We start from the raw sequence: 19,763 nt of genomic DNA on the forward strand, positions 1-19,763 counted from the left end.
ACTTTTCTGTGTCTCTTTCATTGTCAGCTAAGTTCTCCCCCAAAGGTGGCAAGATGGCCACGAAGAACTTCAAGTTTGTATTTTATTTCCTTAGCCATCCCGGTGTGTGCCAGGAGGGGAGGGGGCTATTTCCCGATAGTTCTAGCAAAGATCCTAGGATTGTATCTCATTTGGTTTGACTTGGGTCACTAACACAGCCCCACCCCCACCCCAACCAGTCACAGTAGCCTGAAGTGGCAGGGATGGAATGCTTTAATTCGTCAAGCCAGGGTCATCTGCACACACTGGAACTGCAGAGTAAGACAGCCCCACTAAACCATGTGGACTGAGAGAGTGGGAGGAAGGGTAGGTCCCCGAGGGAAAATCAGTGTTCTTCCCAGAAGAAAGAAGAATGAATGCTGCCAGTAGTCAACCTGTACAAGGTGGGCAGGAGCCACAGGTAATGGGTTACATGCATAGTGGTCCATTTCGGTGGCCTTACCCTCTTACCCTGGGTTGTACAAATGCTCTCAAATCAATTCAGCAAACACTTCCTGAATATTTGCCAAGTACAAGATCCAGTACCTCCTGCATGATAAATGCACAGCAAGACATTCCCCGGCCACCAGCCCCCGTGAGGCAATTACCAGGCTTAAGCTACCGCTTCCTCCTCTAGGAGTGCAACAACCAAACTCCTTTTCATCTCAGAAACCAGCTTCTTCCATGAAGCCTTCTCTTGACTAACTCCCCTGTCAGGATTAGTCACCTTCCATCCAACCCAGAACTTGGTACAGACTGCTACTTTTATCACACTGTGCCATAATTTGTTGAGTCTTTTCTCTTACTCCCCCAGTAATGAGTGGCACCTCTGTATCCCCAGTGCCTAAGATGTAATAGAGGCTCAGAAGTGTTTGTTGACCTGAGTTACAGTGAGTTCCCAGGAATGACCAAGCTTCAGTCTTCGATGGAATATTCCTGAAACCTTTTAGTTTCCCTTCCCAACTGGCCGCCTTTTCAAGAGCCACTTTGCCACTACTTCAGTTGAACTGAACTAATCCTAACTGAATGCCTATCATGTGCCAGGTAGTGTTAGGCTTTGGGGATCCAATAATTAAAAAGATACACTTCAAATTCGATACTCTTAAAGAGTTCAGAACCAGCTCTTCTAACCAGAGTTTCTTTGGCCTGAAAAAGAAATCTCAGCCCTGGTTTCTATTCTGTTTTGTGACCTGGGCATTCTCCCTCCCTGGGCCTCTTTTTTCCCAAGAAGAGAAGGCCTGACTTGGTGTAAAATCTATATATTAATAGATATATATGTGTTGAATTAAACTCCGTATTTCCATTTGCCTGGGCTAAAAATCTGGGAGTAATTCTGATCTTCTCTTTCTTGCATACACCTACCCAATCTGTCAACAAATCTTGTTGACTTTACCTTCCAATCCAGAATCCAACTGTGTCTCATCACCTCACCCAGTCTGGTACAAAGCATTAACATCTCTTGCAAAGATCATTGCCATAGCACCCTGGTCTCCCTGATTCCACCCTTGTACCCCCACAGTCTATTCTCACGGGACAGCTAAAGTGATTCTGTAAAAAATGGAAGTTCAAAACCTTCCAGTAGCTCCCCATCTCATTCAGAGTAAAAACTTCAGGTCCATTCCTTCTCATGTCTGACTCTCATGTCTATTCCATTCCAAGCCACACTAGCATTCTTGCTGTTTCTTAAACACACCAGGCATGCTCGTACCTGAGGGCCCTTCCACTGACTTTCTCCTTCTGCCTGGAATGCCCCCTTTCTCCAGACATCTGCATGACTGACTCACTCAAGTGTTTCCTTCAAGTGTCTGTTCAAAAGTTACCTTCTCAGTGAAGCCCACGACTACCCTGTTTAAAATTGCAACCTCCCATCCCCCGTTCCTGTTTACCTCCACAGCAATCATTCCCTTCTAACATACTACAGAATTTACTAATTTTATTTATGTCCATCTCCTCCCACTTAACTGTAAGTTCTGTGAATATCTACTAATTAAATATCTACTAAATCATTTAATTAATTGAATATTGTTGTCTATCACGTGCCAAACACTGTGCTAAGTGATGAAGGTACCAGGTGATTCAGACAGCTGATAGGTCTTATGAGGGAAGAAATAAGCTACCTGTAGGGGCTCAGTTACTGAGTGCTCCCTCTGTGTTAAGTGCTGTGCTAAGTGATGAAGGTACCAGGTGATTCAGACAGCTGATAGGTCTTATGAGGGAAGAAATAAGCTACCTGTAGGGGCTCAGTTACTGAGTGCTCCCTCTGTGTTAAGTGCTTGCCGTACATCATAATAGTAATGATGGCTAACATTTATTAAAACAGACTGTTCTACATGCATTAGCTCATTTAATCCTCACCAAGTCCCAATAAGGTGAATATTACCAGTAAAGAACAAAAAATAGGATTTCAGGTCTTAGAACTGGCAGTCAGGATTTGAACTAACGTGGTGGTAGAAGAGTAGGGTGAGATGTGAGAAATAATTAGGACTTAGGGTCAGCAAGACCAGGTGGAAGACGATGTGTGGGTCGAGGGAAATGACTCTCAGGTTTTGACTGGGGTGCGCCAAAGAGCAAGAATGCCAAAGGGAAAGATGAAAGCCCACTTTGAGACGAGACGGGTTCGAGGCGCCGGTGGGCCGGCCACTCATGGATACAGGAAACGAGAGGCGGTTCCAGCCCCTCCCTCGGCCCTGAAAAGATGCATGGAGATGGCACGCAAGGGAAGAGCTGGAGGTGGGTTCTCCTTCCTCTTGGATTTATCAGCAGCAGCTGTAGGAAGGGCGTGGGGAATCGCGAGACAAAGAGCGCGCGGCACTGCCTACGTCCAGGCGGCCCCTTTAAGAAGCGCGCCCCCAGCTTCTAGCCCGCCTTGTATGCAAATTTGGCGGCGAGGCGGGAGCGCGCAGCTGATACCCGGGGACTGGGCTGCGGCGGTTAGTCCTCTCCCGGCCGCCGTCGCCTTCGACATATTGCCCGCAGGAGCCGCGGCGGCGAAGCGGAGAGCGCCGGGGGTGGAGATGGGTGAGCGGCGCGGGTCCGGCTCGGCCCGGGAATGGGCGGGCTCGGGGGTTAGGATGGCCGAGCTGCTAATTGCTCCCCCATGCGGACAGGATCCCGGCGAGGTGGGGGGAGGGGATATGGGTACAGAGGGACCCCGCCCCCTCCTGTCGCTTGCGGGTGGGGCGTCTGATGTGGGGGCGGGACGTTGGAGCGGTGGGCGGGGCATTTAAAATGGAGAGGCACCTGGGGGCTTTGGTGAGGACCCACTCAGAGGACTAGAGTGGGGCGGGGCTTAGAGGTGGACGGGGCGTTAGTGCTAAGGGCGGAGCTCCTGGGCTGTAGGCCCTGGTGCGCCGGGCGAACTTTCAGGACTGTAGCGGCTTTGTACTGGGGGAGGTGGGGCGGGAAGGAGACCTTCCAGTCTAAGGGAGCCCACTCGAAGCAGGCTTCTGGGCAGAGCGCTTTTATTGGCTTGTGGGCGTGTTTTCTGGGGTGACAGTTGTGTGTAGGCGGGGCTTCTGGGCTGAGGGGTTTTATGTGGGAGCAGAACTTCTAAAGAGAGGAGAGCAAGTGTGGGCAGAGCATTTGGGCTGAGAATGCCTGTGTGGGGTTTTCGAAGCCAGGTACAGTGGTGCGTGAACAGAGCTTCAGGGCTGAGGGCTAGTTAGGGGAAGAGTTCCTGGATAAGAACTTTTTGGAGATGTGTGGGGAAAGCTTCCAAGCTGAGAAGCTAGAGCAAGGGATGTGTGTATGGAGGCTGCTGTGCTGCCCTGAGGAGAGATGAACAAGGCTTTGACTTTGACTGGGACTAGGGTGGTGTTTAGGACCTTTGTGCAGGGTGGTGCCTGGGAGCGTGGGCTAGACTGCTAAGCTTAGAGAAAGAGGTTGTGGGTCCAAGTTTTGGGTCCACAGCCACAGCATTCTCCCAGAGCCCACATCCTTGATCCTGGGCTCAGGCCCTGAGTCCTGACCTTGAGAACCCAGGATACTCATTGAGCTGGTTCTTGGATCCTAGAGGAAAACACTTCAAGGGCACCCAGAGTTGTAAGCCTACAGAGACTTGTAGTATCTGAATGGAGCAGTGTACACCAGCGCTAAGAGCACAGGACCCAGGCCCCCAAAATACCTATGACACAATATAAACCGAGTTTCCTAATCTATGGAAAACCTACCTTGTGGAGTTCACTCCCTCATCAACATGTACTTTGTTGGGCACTTACTTTATGCTGGACACTGCTGTAGGGGGAGAGGATAAACAATGAAAAAGAAGATCAAGATACTGACCTCACTGGCCTTTCATTCCAGTGGGAAAGATAGACAAAAAATATGTTAACAAATGAACAAGGTGAAGAGTGAATTGTGGGAAAAAATAGAAATAAGATAGTTATAAGGGCAGATACTTCAAAAATGGCAATCAGGGAGGGGCCCTCCAGAAGGTACAGCAAGTGCAAAAGGTAGCAACAAGCTTGGTTTGCCCAAGGAGATAAAAAGCCAGGCTGGCTGAAACATGGGGGTGAGGCAGAGAATGGTAGGAGATGCGTTTGAAGAGGTACACAGGGGCCAGATTGTGGGTCTCTGTGACTGAGTGATAAAATGAGACACCAGGTAGCCAGTGTCATTACTGTCATCCTTGATACATGCCCTCTGGCTGGAGGATCTATCTTATGTTGAGCCCCACAGGAGGACGAAGAGGTCCCAACAGGACATCCTACTGTCGAAATCCACTCTGTGAGCCAGGATCCTCTGGGGGCTCTGGTGGGGGCCACACTTCCAGTGCATCTGTCACCAGTGTCCGTTCCCGCACCAGGTAAATTACTTTCTGTCTGTTGCCCCTCACTGTGGGCTCACAGGAGCAGTGTGGACAAAGCTCTCCGCCCAAACCTTGGGCTCTAGGATGTGATACCCCAGATGCCAGATGGGGGCTTAAAGGGCAGGGAGCAGCAGGAAAGTCCCAGAGGTTGGTCACTGGGACAGATGAAATGGGACATAGTGTAATAAGCCCAAAGGCTTGGATTCCAGTTACAGTTCTGCCTCTGATTTGCTGGTGACTTGGACAAGTTATCTCTCCTCTCTGGACTTCCTTTTCCTCATCTGTAAAATGGACCTAATAATCCTTTTCTTCCTGGGGAATGTTGGCAAGCCTGAATAAGATTAGGGATAGGAAAGGGCTCTGTCAGCTCCTTTACCTCACAGGCAGGATTAGGAGGACTTCATCCTTTCCCTGAGCTGCTTTTCTGATCCTCCCCTGCAGTGCTCTGCCCCAGAAGCCCTTCTTGGTAGGGTTCTCAGGTCAGCTCCTCATGTTTGTTCCCTCCCCCACTCCAGGAGCAGTTCTGGGACGGGCCTCTCCAGCCCCCCACTGGCGACCCAGACAGTCGTGCCCCTCCAACACTGCAAGATCCCCGAGCTGCCAGTCCAGGCCAGCATTCTGTTTGAGTTGCAGCTCTTCTTCTGCCAGCTCATAGCTCTCTTCGTCCACTACATCAACATCTACAAGACAGTGTGGTGGTATCCGCCCTCCCACCCACCCTCCCACACCTCCCTGGTAGGTGCCTAACCAGGATCCACTGTGTGTGGGGTGTGTGTGTGTGTGTGTGTGTGTGTGTGTGACATTTGGCTTCAGTTTAGCATAGCTTCCCAAGCACCCTGTATACTTGGCCTCATGCTGGGCATGGGAGGCATAGAAAGGAACAGGAAACTGATGATTCCTGAACACTCACCCCTAATGTGCTCGGCACCATGCTATTCATCATAAGGGTGGCAGAAATGAATCTGACACAGATTTTGTCTAAAGGAATGCAGAGTCTTAAGTCCTGTGGGGGAGATGAGCCACAGGCATATGTGATCGTTTCAAGGAGTGAAAAGAGCTCTGTGCAGGAGAGGTGCAGGGACAGGGGCATGGGTGATCAGAGCAAGAGGGCTCACACACCACTCTCTTATCTCCAGGGACTGTCCCACCTCCCTCCTCTGGGTCCTGTTCTACTCCTCTAGGTATTTTCCTGGTCTGACTCAGCTGGAGGCCTATGAAGGTCAGAGAGTGGGGACAGTCCCTATGGAAAGGACTGGGCAGGGGGAGGTGGGGATGCAAAAAGGCTGTACATGGGCAGGGGGCCCACGTGACCCCCAGCCTCTGCCCCCTGACAGAATTTCCACCTGATCGACTTCAACTTGCTGATGGTGACCACCATTGTTCTGGGCCGCCGCTTCATTGGGTCCATCGTGAAGGAGGTGATTGGGTCCCAGAGGCTGACCCGGGGACTTTGGGGCTCCTCTTTCCCCAGGGGTGGGGTGCCAAGGAGACATGCCCAGCCCTTCAACCCTGAGGCATTTCCTTGGGGCTCCCTTCAAACTTGGTTTAAGAACATTACTCACATCCCATCAGCTCTTGGAGTTTACTGGGCATCGAGGGAAAGGATTCGCCATGTCAGGTTCTGCCCAGCCTGCTGCCCCACGCTTCCCCCGGGTGGGATCATAGGCCATGCTGGGTGGGATTTGGTCACAGCCCTCGTGGCCTCCATCCAAGGCCCCATCCCGTCCTATCTCGCCCTGACCCAGGCTTCTCAGAGGGGGAAGGTCTCCCTCTTTCGCTCCATCCTGCTGTTCCTCACCCGCTTCACCGTTCTCACGGCAACAGGCTGGAGTCTGTGCCGCTCCCTCATCCACCTCTTCAGGACCTACTCCTTCCTGAACCTCCTGTTCCTCTGCTATCCGTGAGTACCCCTCACTTCACCCCTCACTACCTAATACCTGCTCCTGACCTCTGCCCTGAGTGTGGCTGGGTCACCAGGCCCCCATACCCAGAAGACTCACTGGCAGGCAGCAGCAGTACCCCTCTCACATTGTCTGACAGCATTGTCCTGAGATCAGGGTGATTAGCCTTTTGCAGGAGCAGAAACTGAGATGGCAGGCATAATCTCCCCAAGGTGCCACCGATGGGGAGGTCAGAATGGGATTCAGATCTGTGTATATCCCACAGTTCCTAACAGGGATGCACGGGCTTTGTCTCCCTCTCTCTTCCTTTCCTCTCTCTCTGGTTCTTTCTCTGTCTCTTTGTGTATCTTAGTGTTTATGTAATTCTCAGGGACTGCCCCGGCTCTGTGTGCGTGCTAGCACCTGCGTGTGTGCATGTTTCTGTGTGAGTGTCTGCGCATGCATGTCTGTCTGTGTGTCTGCTTTGCTCACTCACTCCCCTCATCTTGCCACAACCGAGACTGTTGAGGATGGAGAGAGAGTGTCTGAGAAGCTCCCAAGCCTGCCCCTTTCTGGCCTAGAACTGGGGAGAGCTTTGGCAAGATATGCACTCTGGCTGTTCCTGGGGCAGGCTCCTGGCTGCCTAGGCATTAACAGGCATCTCCCAACCCCTAGGCTTTCTGGGTCATGAACTTCTTCAGGCTGGGCCAGTTCTGTTCCCTGGGAAGCTTCAGAGCTGGACATTCCTCTGTCTCTACCCTGCATGACCCAAAGGGCACTGTCATGGGAGGAGCCCTATCACACTTGATTTGGTTAGAACTAGTTGTTAATTATGAGTGATACTGCATCATGTAAAAATACTAAGCTTATAAAAGCTTTTAGCATAGAAATGAAATTCCCACACCATCTCAGTCCTCCAGAAAACCTTTATTTGCAGCATATCCCTCCAAAATTTTTCACATAGTCATACAACTTGGATATTTTTCCATGGCAATATTTATGGGTCTGCCTCATTTTTTTTTTAATGGCCTCATAATATTTCCATTGTATGGACTTTCGCAGTGTGCTTGTCTTCTATTGGTGGACTTTTGAGTTGTTCTAGTTTTTCCCTGTTGGAAGCAATGAGGCAGAGAACATTCTTTTGCATACATCTTTGCACACTTGTCCAATATTTCTGTAAAACAGATTAGAATTACTGTACCAAAAGATATGTTTTACATTTTTAATAAATGTTAACAAATAGCCCTTCAAGATTGTACTGGTTAGAAATGTTAACAGTTGCCTTTATTTGACACTTTCTGGTTACTACTCAGACATCACCCAGTGTTCTTATTTTGCTGTATTTTATATTGTTTAATTTAAAACTTTTTATTAATGTAAGATAAATATATCAGAAAAAATCAAATCCAGTAGTGCTAAAAAGCTTATGATGAAAAGCTTAGTCCCATTTTTCAAAAGCAACCTCTTTCACTGTTTCTAGTTTTCAGTGTTTTTTTTTTTGAGTAAACTCCATAATTCTAGTATCCTGTGCTTTTGTTTATTCCTTTAAAAATATTATTGATTGATTTTATATTTGGATAATAGGTTTATATCATTAAACTTGAAAAATGTATAAAAGAATGTAGCATGAAAGTCTCCCCTTCACTCTTGTCTCCCAGCTACCTAGTTTCCCTTCCAAGAGGTAACCACCACTGTTTCTGGTTTCTTATATATCCTGGAAATGAATGTCCAGTGCATATACAAGCATACCACATACATACATACACATACACAGGTACAGTACCCTTAATGACAGATGAAGATTTAGTTCACCTTCCATCCATACTGTTCTTAATATTTGATAACTGTTATTATTTTTATTTTTCTATTGGTTATCTTTTTCAATAATATGAATATGACTGTATTTTTTCATTCCATTAACAATAGTCAGTTCTTATCATTTTTATATAAAACCATAATATTAGGAGCCCTACCCATCCACTTTTCAAAATTATTATTCTCACTTCCTGGCAACTGTACTCTTACTTTAATATTGTCATACTTGACATTCACGTTATCCTAAATAGCCAAATTGAAGTCTTCTGTTCTTTGTCTAAGGCTAGTTCTAAAAATTAAAAACCAGTAAGTGTCCTTGATATTATCATGAGTATGAAAATATTCACTACAGGACCAAGTAGTGTGCATAGATGACATCCCTTCTCTATAGTTACTGAGTTATAATCTTGGGTCTCTTTAAAAAAGTATGTTCCTAGTGTCAGGGTTAAATGATTTCTCTTTTCTTACATTCCATCAGTTGCTTAAAATCATGCCACATTTTAGTTTGCTTCATATTTAGATTGTAACTCTCTTATATAGCTTTTTATTTTTCTCGGAGTTTCTAATTGCCTTTCTTTTTTCTTGTTGACAAAAGAATGATGGGCCTTCAACATATCTTCAAGTTTATCCAGCTTCTCAATCATGCTACCTGTTGTCTGGAGTCCATTTTTCCCCCCAAAGACATCCCTCCTGGAGCCCTCCATCCTCCTGCTCCAGTCTGGAGTGGTTGCTCTTTAGGCCTGCTGTACAGCTCTCAGCCTGGGACTTCCCTTCGCTGCCCTCCTGGTTGGATCCTCTGTTTCCTGGATCCCATGTCTTCCTCTTTCTTGGTTTTCTTCCTTATTTTGCTGGAGTGCATTATCAGGTAATTTCCTTAACAAGTGGTATGTGGGAAGTATATATATTCTGAGTCCTTGCATATCTAAAAATGTCTTTATTCTGCCCTCATACTTGATTGATGGTTTGGCCAAATGTAGATTTCTAAGTTCAGATTCATATTCTGTCAGAATTTTGAAGATAGTGCTCTATTGTCTCTGGCATCCAGTGTTTCTAATGAGAAGTCTGATACTAGTTTGATTCCAGTTACTTTGTAGATGACTTGTTTTTTCCTTTTGAAAGCTCTTAGGGGTATTCTATTTATTTTTTGATTGTTTGAAATTTCACAGGATGTGTCTGATGTGGAACTTTTGTCATTCATCTTATCAGTACTCTAGGACCTTTTTAACCTGGAGATTGGGGTATTTCTGCAGGTCAGGGAAAGTTTCTTCTATTATTTCTTTGGTAATATCTTCCCCTCCATTTTTCCTGGTCTCTTTGGGACTTCTCATCAGATGGTAGACCTCATAGATTGGTCATCTGTTTCTCTTGTATTTTCACTCATAATTTTCATCTGTCTCCCTTTCTCCTTCTCACTCCCTCCCTCCCCTCTTTCTTTCTCTCCTCTCTCTTTTTTCTTTGCCTTTAGGGTGATTTTCTCAACTTTATCTTCCAGCTTTTTTATTGAGTTTTTTTTCAGCAATCATATTTTTCATCTGTAAGGGCTCTTTCTTATTTTCTGATTATTATTTTCTCATAGCATTCTATTCTTGTTTTAAAAATCTCTTATGTTCCCTCAATTTTGTCATTCCACTGGGGTCAATTTTTCTGTTTCATCCTGCTAGTTTTATAAGTGTAGTTAGTTTCTTTGGTTGTCTGTTTACATTTAAGAGTGAAGGCCTGAGTGACTTGAAGTACATTTTCTCTCCCTCTGCTATTGTGTACATGAGTGGGAGGTTTGACTGGGAATTCTAAGTACATGAGCAGGGCACACTGGTAGACTTTGCTTTAGGATAAGTGAATGAGGTGCTAGTTGTCAGGCTGTGCGCCCCCAGAGACCAGAAAGGGGATATTATTCTAGGATGCCCCCATTAGAGACCTCAGTTTTCCTCAGTTTATTCAGTTTCTTTCCTTTTTTAAATACCTTTATTATAGTATGATTCCTGTACAGTAAACTACACATATTTCAGATGTACAATTTGATGAATTTTATAGCTACATATTCAATTTCTTTAGAGTAGACTCCCTCAGGGCAGGCTGTGTCATGTTATGTAGGAGAATAAAGGGAGTGACACATAAATAAATACAGATCTTTGTTTAATCCCATTTGTTCAGCCCTGCTTCTCACTTCTACCCTCTATCAAACGTGCCCACTTCAAGCCAGTCTCTCTTGGGTCACTCTGGGCAGATAAGCTCCCACCCCCAGTACAGCCCTCTCATGGCAGATTCTAGGCCAACACTATCCAGTTTGGTAACTTTTAACTGCCTGTTGTCATTAAACATTTGAAATAAACTAGTTTGAATTGAAATGTGCTTTTAGTGTAAGATGTACACCAGATTCTGAAGACTTAATAGAAAAAAAGTAACACATTTCATTCATAAATATTGTATGTTGAAATAATATTTTGCATATATTGGGTTAAGTAAAATAGAATATTAAAACTAATTTTTTTTAATGTGGCTACTAGAAAATTTTGAATTACATATGTGGCTCTCTGTTTCTGCTGGACAGCACTGCTCTAAATGATGACTTCCTTCCTCATCTGTCAGCATGTTTCCATCTGCTGTCTGAATTTGTCAAAATCACTTACGTGCTAATAACCCCCATTCTTTTTGCTCACACAGATTTATTTTCTACTTTTGTCTATTTATTTTCTACTTTGGTACTGTCATGTCTTGGGTGGAGAGGCTGAAAGGTAATCTGCCATCTTGCCTGTGAAGTTGTTTCTAACGTGTGACCTGTCAGAGCAGCTACTTGGTGTTACCAAATAATTTAATTGTATCTGAAGTCCTTAGAGGCAAAACCAGGGAGATTCTTAAGTATTTGTCCTTAATTTGGGTCTGAAGCCATTGTATGTTCATATAGGTGCCCCAACCCCTCATTCCCACCCAGTATCCTGAAGAGTGTTTTGGGAATCCCATTTTAGTGTTCTTTTCTGTCCCACAGAATCCTGGCCTCTTTCTTTTCTAAACAATACAATTTCTAAAATTGTATTGATATTCTACTCTGAGCCAGAAACCATGCTGGGCATTGTTGCAAAGATTAAAAGAGAGTATTTATAAAAAAAAAACCAAAACAAAAAACACTAGCATAATGCCTGGCTGAGTATAGAGAATCAATACATGCTATGCAACTCAAGACAGGTTAAGGAAACTGAGTCTCATAGAGATTATATAACTTGCCTTACATCACAACGCTAGGAAGTGGCAGAGCTGGGATTTTAATCCTGGCTCATTTAACCCCAGAGGTTATGCTCTTGACCAGAATTCTCTTAAGTTATCTTCCTTTAACCCTATCCCAGGGAGAGTGGTAGCATTCCCATTTTATAGACCAGAAAGCAAAAACCCAAAAAGGTTAAATGCCCAAGATCATTCATATATCCCTTCTTGGAAGTTCAGAATAAAGGAAGGGAAAATTACTGTGGATAAAGAAACATAGCTTCTCATTGGCTCTAGCTCCTGGCAGCAGCCCAGGGGCCCTTCAGGGGCTGTGTCTGAGGACCTGGGGAAATTGAGAGGCCCCAAGCTAAAAACAAGGAATGCCTATAAAGAGCACCTATTATGAAGTTCCATGTACTGTGCTGGACACTTACCCACTTTAATTATCTACTCTTCTGGGCTATGGGTCTGTCTAGTTTTCTCCTCAAACAATACCAGTCACACATTCCATCCCTTGACTAATTAGCTTCAGGCGTAACCTAAAGGGTCAGGGGAAGAGGTTATACTGTTCAAGGGCCCATTTCAGTGCCTGGCACATAATAAACACACAGTAAACATTATTCCTGAACTGTCCTCCTTTGCAAACTAAAGAACTGCCTCTAATATATATATATACCCATGACAACTGCTTTGTCTCTTTTGTGATAGCATACACATTTTTAATTAACAAATTACTCATAGTATTTGTTGAGTGTCTGTCTTGATCCCTGGTACGAGACAGTCCTGGATTTGAATCCCAGCTCTATTACTTCCTTACTAACTGTGTGACCTTTCAGAATCTGCTTCACCTCTCTGAGCCACAGCTTCCTCAGCTGAAAAGGGCACAAAATAACAGTACCTAATGCAGAGTTAGGAGAAACATAAGAAGAGAATGCGTGTAAAGCACTTAGTATGGAATACAGGTTATGCCTAGTGAATGTGGGCTGTTATGATGACTGCTGGTCAGCAATAGACTGTGAGGGCAGGGACTCATCTGCTTCCTACTGTGTCTCTGCTGCTTGGTACCATGCTTGGCCCAAACTCAGTGCTAACACGTGTTGAATGACTGACCATTGGCTGGGAGGCTGGATGGTAAAGTCTCCCCTCTCAGCAGCCAGGAGAGCTAAAGCCCAGGCAGGAAAGAAGATTCTCTCCGTGGTTGAGGGTTGGCATCCTGGCCCGTGAGCAGGCCTGTCCTCACCACTCTCTTCCCCAGCAGGTTTGGGATGTACATTCCGTTCCTGCAGCTGAACTGTGACCTCCGCAAGACAAACCTCTTCAGCCACATGGCCTCCATGGGTCCCCGGGAGGCGGTCAGTGGCCTGGCACGGAGCCGGGACTACCTGCTGACGCTGCGGGAGACGTGGAAGCAGCACACGCGGCAGCTGTATGGCCCGGAAGCCATGCCCACCCATGCCTGCTGCCTGTCACCCAGCCTCATCCGCAGCGAGGTGGAGTTCCTCAAGATGGACTTCAACTGGCGTATGAAGGAGGTGCTGGTCAGCTCCATGCTGAGTGCCTATTACGTGGCCTTTGTGCCTGTGTGGTTTGTGAAGGTGAGTAGCTTAACCTGGGGAGGGAAGGGGCCTGCCTGAGGCCTCACCCTGCCGCCCAGCCCACAGGAGCCCTCCTGCTTACATAAGTAACTGCTGCTTTTGATGAGATTCCCATCTGTTGTCCTGAGGGCCAGAGTGACTACTGCCTCCATTTTCAAGTGGAAAAAACTAGGCTTGCTGCACGGAAATGTCCTGCACAAGGTCACCCAGCCAGTGAGGGGGCCATGGCATTGTTGTTCATAATGCTGGATAACAAAAAGCGGTGACTTTGTATTTCAGCGTGGCTGTTTTGGCACAGGCACATCACAACATCCTGATTTATCATTAAGCGTGAGAGCCAGGATTCATCCAGAGCTGAGTGGCTCCAAAAGCCTGTGCTCTCTCTCTGGCTTGCGTGGCCATCTGGGAAGGAACCTCCCCCAGCTGACAGGAGGATTGACACGTTTCTCTGAGGATGGGCTGCACTGAATGGTCTGGGATTGAGAGGACTTCCTGTCTGTTAGGCACTAACAGTGTGCTGGAGCTTTCATGATTATTCTAATCCTCCTCATGCCCATCAGAGGTGGTTACTCTTCTCATGTGACAGATGAGGTAGCTGGAGCACAGGCAAGTGAAGCGACTTGCCCAAGGTTTCCTGGCGAATAAGCTGCAGAGCCAAGATGTGAGCTCATTTCTGTTGGACCGCAGAGCCTGTCCTCTGGCTCAGCGTAATAGGCAGGGGGGAGCAGTTTTTCTTTGTAGAAAACTGAGTATTGGGCACAGGATTTAAACCCATCATGGAGCCTTCTTTGTTAGGTGTTTGATCCTTGACCTCAGGCTACCCCGAGGTCTCTCTGGGGCTGTCCTGGTCGCCAAGGCAGAGAGAATCAGGGAAGGGGGAGGGAGTGAGGCCCTTATGGGTGGCTCAGGCCTTACCCACCTCCCACTGCCCCCAGAACACCCATTACTATGACAAGCGCTGGTCCTGCGAGCTCTTCCTGCTGGTGTCCATCAGCACCTCGGTGATCCTCATGCAGCACCTGCTGCCTGCCAGCTACTGCGACCTGCTGCACAAGGCAGCAGCCCACCTGGGCTGCTGGCAGAAGGTGGACCCAGCACTGTGCTCCAACGTGCTGCAGCACCCGTGAGTCATCCCGTCCTTCTCGACTTAACCCCAGCTCCCCGGTCAGTGTCTGCAGTCACTTACCTCCCCACTCATCACTCCTTCACTCAGTCTACAAAGAGTTCTTGAGCCTGTCTCGTGCGCTAGGCCTCGTGGCCAGAGTGGAGGATGGCAGGCTTGAGGAGGACATATCCCCTGTCCTTGGGTAACTTGCAGTGTCCTGGAGATGGAGGGGGTCGCAGGCAGTAAATTCATAGACTCATTGACTTTCTCATTCACTGACTTATTTACTCATTGACTGATTTGCTCACACATTCATTCATTTCTTCCCTCCTTCTGCTCACTCATCCATTCAGCTGTTGAGTCCTCCATTCTTTCAGCAGATATTTACTCCGGCCTGATTCACTCCAGGCCTGGTGCTGTGTATTGGACTTTGACCTATAGGCAGAGGGGAGCTATGGAGGGTTCTGAACAGTGGAGGAACCTCTTCCAAGATGCACCTTAGAAATATCAGTCTGGTAACGATGACAAACCCTGGCCAGGGAAGAAAAGCCAGAGAGAAGAAATGGCTGAGACAAGACCCCTGAGTTCGCAGTCTGGTAGGGGTGACAGCCATGTAAACGAAGAGTGAGATGAGTGGGGCGAAGGAGGCCCAGCTGTGGGATGGCACTGCACCCCAAGCAGAGGCCGAATTCACCCTGCTCAGGGGCCTGAGATGCTGTCTTCCCCTCAGCCGGGCCCAGCCTTCCTGGTGCCTCGTGTTTCTGTAGCTCTTCATCACAGGATTTGATTTTCCTGCGTATATTCCCCCAGTCGACTGGAAGGTCCTCAAGGCTGGGATCGCCTCTGAATCACATCTGAGTCTTGGGCCCAACACAAGGCCTGGCAGAGGAGAGGCCCCTAGGACAGGTTTGTAGAGGTAGGCCTGCAGAGAGGCAAAGGGTGGCCACAGAGGCCAAGCCTCCTGGTGTTGGCCCTATCTGCCAGTCAGGGTCCTACTCAGGCTCTGTCCGGGTGGTCCAGAAAGGGGCTAGGTATTATCGAATGGTCCGAAGTGGGGCTTGGCTTAGCCTTGGGCTCTGAGAAGAGGGAGTGGAAAGATAGTACATGGATGAATAGAAAGATAAACCTATCCATGGTTCACCGTGGTCCACAGATAAGATCCAGGCTCCTTCACATGGCTTCCTATGATGAACTGGGTCCTGCCAGCCTTTTCTGCCTCATCTCTTCCCATGCCCCAGCTCATACTCTGCTCTAACCAGACCCAGCCTCTTCAGACTCAAATTCTGTTTGTACTTTTATATCCAGGCTTTTACATACGATGCATGTTTTGCCTGGAATGCCCGTTCCAGCTTTCTATTCCGGTTTAATTTCTATTCATCCTTTAGCACTTTGCTTCCTCCAGGAACACTTTCCTGACCACCCAGGATAGGTTCAGTGTCCCTGCCCTGTGCTCCCATAACCCTGCAATACCATGATCATTGCACCTAAAACTTTCTGCTGTTTGCTTAGTTACTCACCTGTCATTCCAGGGCTAAAGCTCCTGGAGGTCAGGGTCCTCGGCTGTCAAACAGCCATCTCCTCCTCACTCCTGGCAAAATGCCTGTCTTATGATAGGTCCACAGCAAATTTTTCATGGGTTTTTTTTTGTGTATGTAGTGTTTTTTTGCAGGCAAAATTTACATACAGTGAAATGCACAAATCTTAAAAGTGTACAATTCTTTGATAAAGGCATAGCATGCATGTAACCCATCCCCCATCAAGGTACAGAACATTTCCAGCTCCTCAGGAAATTTCCTCACGGTCCTTCCCAATGACCGCCCCCCTCAGCAAGCATCCTTTCAGTTCCTTTCACCCTACATTAGTTTTGCCTATTCTAACAACTTCGTGTAAATTAAAATCATACAGTAGATATTAGGGTCCAGCTTCTTTCATTCAGCATATTATCTGTGAGGTTCATCTGTGTTGTTGCATATGATCTGGTAACTGTCTTTTAAATGAAGGAATCAACAGGGCAGGAGCATGGGATTAAGGTTCCTGCAGAGAGTGGGTCTCAATTCACTGGCCCAGGACCTTTGGGAGTTTTTGGGAGATCTTGCAGAACATTGGAAGAAATGTCACAGGTCCCATAATCTTATTCACAGGCTCACTGGGGCCCCCCTGTGCCAGGCCTTGTGGTGTGTTCTGAGGACACCAAAATGAATTGGATGCTATCCCTTCCCTTCAGCACTCCCAGATTAGTGAGGGATACAGGGAAGTGAATAAGTGACAAAACACTGGGGAAAGTGGACCAGTAGCAGGAGATTCAGGAAGCATTTAAAGGATGCTGAACTCCATGGGGAGTTTGAGAAAGGCTTTCTGGAGGATCTTGGATTTTGAAAGATGACAAAGAGCCTGAGGAAGGAAAGGCATCAGGAAGGGCAGTCCAACTGGAAGGAACAACTTACGCAGAGATAAGAGCAGTAAGGTGTGCTGGAGGAACTAGAGACAGTTCTGGAGCAGGAAACTGCAGTGGAAGTTCTGGAAGGCCACACAGGGCTTCTGAGGCCATGCCAAATTCTTGGGGACTTGACTCCAAGGGCACTGGAAAGCCTTAAAGGGTTTTGAGGAGAGAATAGTTAGGCTTAGTGTGGTGTTTTACAAAGACCCCTCAGGCCGCTGTGTGGTATACTGCTTGGACGCTAGAGGTGAGACTGATTGGAGGCTGATGAAGAAAATGACCCCAGGGAGGGATAAAGGTTTTCTTGGAATCCCTCAGAGACATGAATGTAGGTCCTAAACCTTCTGACTCCCGGTGCAGGAATTTCTTGTGATTCTTACCCCATTTCACAGCAGAGGCAACTGAGACCCAGAAAAGGAAAGTCACTGTGTCTAAGTGATAGAAATGGGAATAGATCCCTGGAGGTGACCCTGTGCCCAGTCTTCTAGTATCCCCTTATGTGGGGGAGCTGGGCATAAGGGGTTCTGTTGGGCTGTGCCTCCAGGTGGACTGAAGAATGCATGTGGCCACAGGGCGTGCTGGTGAAGCACAGCAAGAACGTCTACAAAGCAGTGGGCCACTACAATGTGGCCATCCCCTCTGATGTCTCCCACTTCCGGTTCCACGTGAGTCTCCTCCCCTGGGAAGGAGGGGTGGGGCCTGATCAGCTGAGCAGGAAGGTGACGTCTTAGCCAGGGAAGGCTATTTTCAGTATTTCCCAGATCCAAAAGAAGACAATGCACACGTGCAACCCAAGGACAGCCATGCAGATGATCACTTCGTCATGGCAGCTCACTGGGTAACAGATCTTCCAAAACATTGGAGGGGGTGGGTGGAAAAGATGATATAATAAAAGGAGGGGTTCTTGGTGGTAAAAATATTTACGACCATCTTTTTTTTTTTTTTGAAATGGTTGGATTTCTTGCATTGTTCAATTTTAGGTGGTTTTATTTATTTTTTTTTTTAATTTTTGTTGGTTTTTTTTTTTTTTGGAGGAGTAGGGTAATTAGGTTTGTTTATTTATTTATTTTTTAGTGGAGGTACTGGGGATTGAACCCAGGACCTTGTACATGCTAACCACACGCTCTACCACTGAGCTATACCCTCCCCCAACCATCATTCCTTATTGTGTGCCAGGCACTGTGGTAGGCACTTCCCACGTACCTTCCCATTCTGTCTTCACCAGAACCTTGTATGTGAGAGGGATACCAGGGCAATCCCAGTTTTCAGGTACTGAAATTTGCTTAGATAGTTTAAATTGTTCCAAGGGTACCTTACTGGGAAACTTTGGAACTAGTGATAATGGCTCAGGAACTATGGAAAGAGCTGCTCAAAATCATCTAGGCTGGTCATCTCCATTTTATTTACTTATTTTACTGTCAAAATCATAAACTAAAGTTCAGTATAGAGGACCTTAGTGGCGCTGCTCTGTTGAAAAGGGTTGGAACTCCCTTCACTTCCTGCTCACCCCTGCAACAGCCCCTAAAAGACCTCCTAGGAGCCTGGGGCTGTGAGGAGCACAGTCTGAGAAATCACTGATCTGGGCTGATCTCTTCATTTCCCAGTAGAGAGACCTGAGGTCTAGACAGGGAAGGGACTTGCCCAAAGGCCTGCAGCCTGCCAGGTACAGAGCTGAGCCTGGGGTGCTGGTCTCTTGGACTCTCCATTTCCCACCACTTCTCCTATCCTATAAATGGCTCTTGAGGTTTAAGTACCTTGGCCCCTGCAGAATCAGGATCCCTGGACATTGATCATTCTTTTAAACTGATCAGAACATTTTTCTTAGTCTCTACACTCTGCCTTGCTCTGTAAACACCAGGTAAGAGTGAAGTGTCTCCACATCCCCTGGAAGCTTCTGGCCCAGCTGGGGATGCTGCACATAAAGCAGTGGGTGACTCGGGCTGCAGAGTCTACAGTAACTTTTTAAAGTCTTAAGATTCTACTTTGTTAAGGCCTGACTGTACCTGGGAGGATCGCATAGAAAAAGGTGTTGATTTTCGACTAGAAGAAAATTTGAGAGGACAAGCAAGACCTCTCAAGAAAAGCTTCCTGGAGTAGGTAGAAGTTGTTCAGGATCTTAAACAACTTATGTGGGAAGCAGTAGCCTTGGCAGAAGGAACCCCACAAACAAAAGCAGAGAGGTGGCAAGGTCCATGCCCAACCCTGTGAAGTCTTCCTCCCCACCCAAGTCTCCATGGGACCCCGAGAGCTTGTGCCCTTTACTGGCCTACCCAGTACCCTCATCCATGAGGCAGGTTTCTGAAACATACTTTCCAGTCCATGCCTACTCTTTCCTGGGCAGTTCTTTTTCAGCAAACCCCTGCGGATTCTCAACATCCTTCTGCTGCTGGAGGGCGCTGTCATCGTCTACCAGCTCTACTCCTTAATGTCCTCTGAAAAGTGGCACCAGACCATCTCACTGGCGCTCATCCTCTTCAGCAACTACTACGCCTTCTTCAAGCTGCTGCGGGACCGCCTGGTATTGGGCAAAGCCTACTCGTACTCGGCCAACCCCCAGAGGGACCTAGACCACCGGTTCTCCTGAGCCCCAGGGCGACCCCAGGGACAGCATCCAGCCTTCAGCCAGGGGGTCCCTGGGAAGAGGCTGTTGGGGAGGGATGGGTGAGGGGCAAAACAAACAAACAAAAACAGACAAAAAAATCCACCAGAGCTTTGTATTTTTGTTACATACTGTTTCTTTCTTTGATAATTGATGTGATTATGAGGAAAAAAAAGTCCTATTTTTATACTCCCAATAAGCCTGTGTCCTATATTTCTTTCTCCTCTTCTTGCCTGTCAAGCATAGAGCAGAGGTGTGGGGTTCTGGGCCAGGAAGCCCTATGTGTGGCTTCTGGGGCCCCTGTGAGCTCTG

The 19,763-nt window shown here is 47.2% G+C and overlaps 1 protein-coding gene across 3 annotated transcripts; it reads left to right on the forward strand.

The window, feature by feature from the left end:
- The first annotated feature begins 2,872 nt into the window (after positions 1–2,872).
- TMEM39B (transmembrane protein 39B) lies at positions 2,873–19,661 on the forward strand. 3 transcript variants are annotated; one of them, XM_032495791.1, is made up of 9 exons: positions 2,873–3,036; positions 4,696–4,822; positions 5,341–5,560; positions 6,160–6,243; positions 6,571–6,725; positions 12,974–13,310; positions 14,246–14,433; positions 17,397–17,517; positions 19,194–19,661. In XM_032495791.1, exons 1-9 carry the CDS (start codon positions 2,889–2,891, stop codon positions 19,434–19,436), a joined length of 1,623 nt encoding a protein of 540 aa, XP_032351682.1. In that variant the 5' UTR covers positions 2,873–2,888; the 3' UTR covers positions 19,437–19,661. The 3 variants fall into 3 exon arrangements, with proteins under 3 accessions (XP_032351682.1, XP_032351684.1, XP_014407411.1); XM_014551925.2 differs by lacking the exons at positions 2,873–3,036; positions 4,696–4,822 and adding an exon at positions 5,962–6,044 and having other exon boundaries at positions 5,423–5,560; positions 19,194–19,640; XM_032495793.1 differs by lacking the exons at positions 6,160–6,243; positions 6,571–6,725 and having other exon boundaries at positions 2,983–3,036; positions 19,194–19,650.
- Positions 19,662–19,763: the final 102 nt, after the last annotated feature.

Source organism: Camelus ferus, chromosome 13, assembly GCF_009834535.1.
Source record: "Camelus ferus isolate YT-003-E chromosome 13, BCGSAC_Cfer_1.0, whole genome shotgun sequence".
NCBI lineage: Eukaryota > Metazoa > Chordata > Mammalia > Artiodactyla > Camelidae > Camelus > Camelus ferus.

Excerpts from the sequence above, each read along its gene's own strand:
- TMEM39B (XM_032495791.1), top strand. The coding sequence starts at position 2,889 with ATGCAAATTTGGCGGCGAGGCGGGAGCGCGCAGCTGATACCCGGGGAC. Across the intron at positions 5,561-6,159 it reads CACCCTCCCACACCTCCCTG|AATTTCCACCTGATCGACTT; the intron begins GTAGGTGCCTAA and ends GCCCCCTGACAG. Across the intron at positions 17,518-19,193 it reads TCTCCCACTTCCGGTTCCAC|TTCTTTTTCAGCAAACCCCT; the intron begins GTGAGTCTCCTC and ends TTTCCTGGGCAG.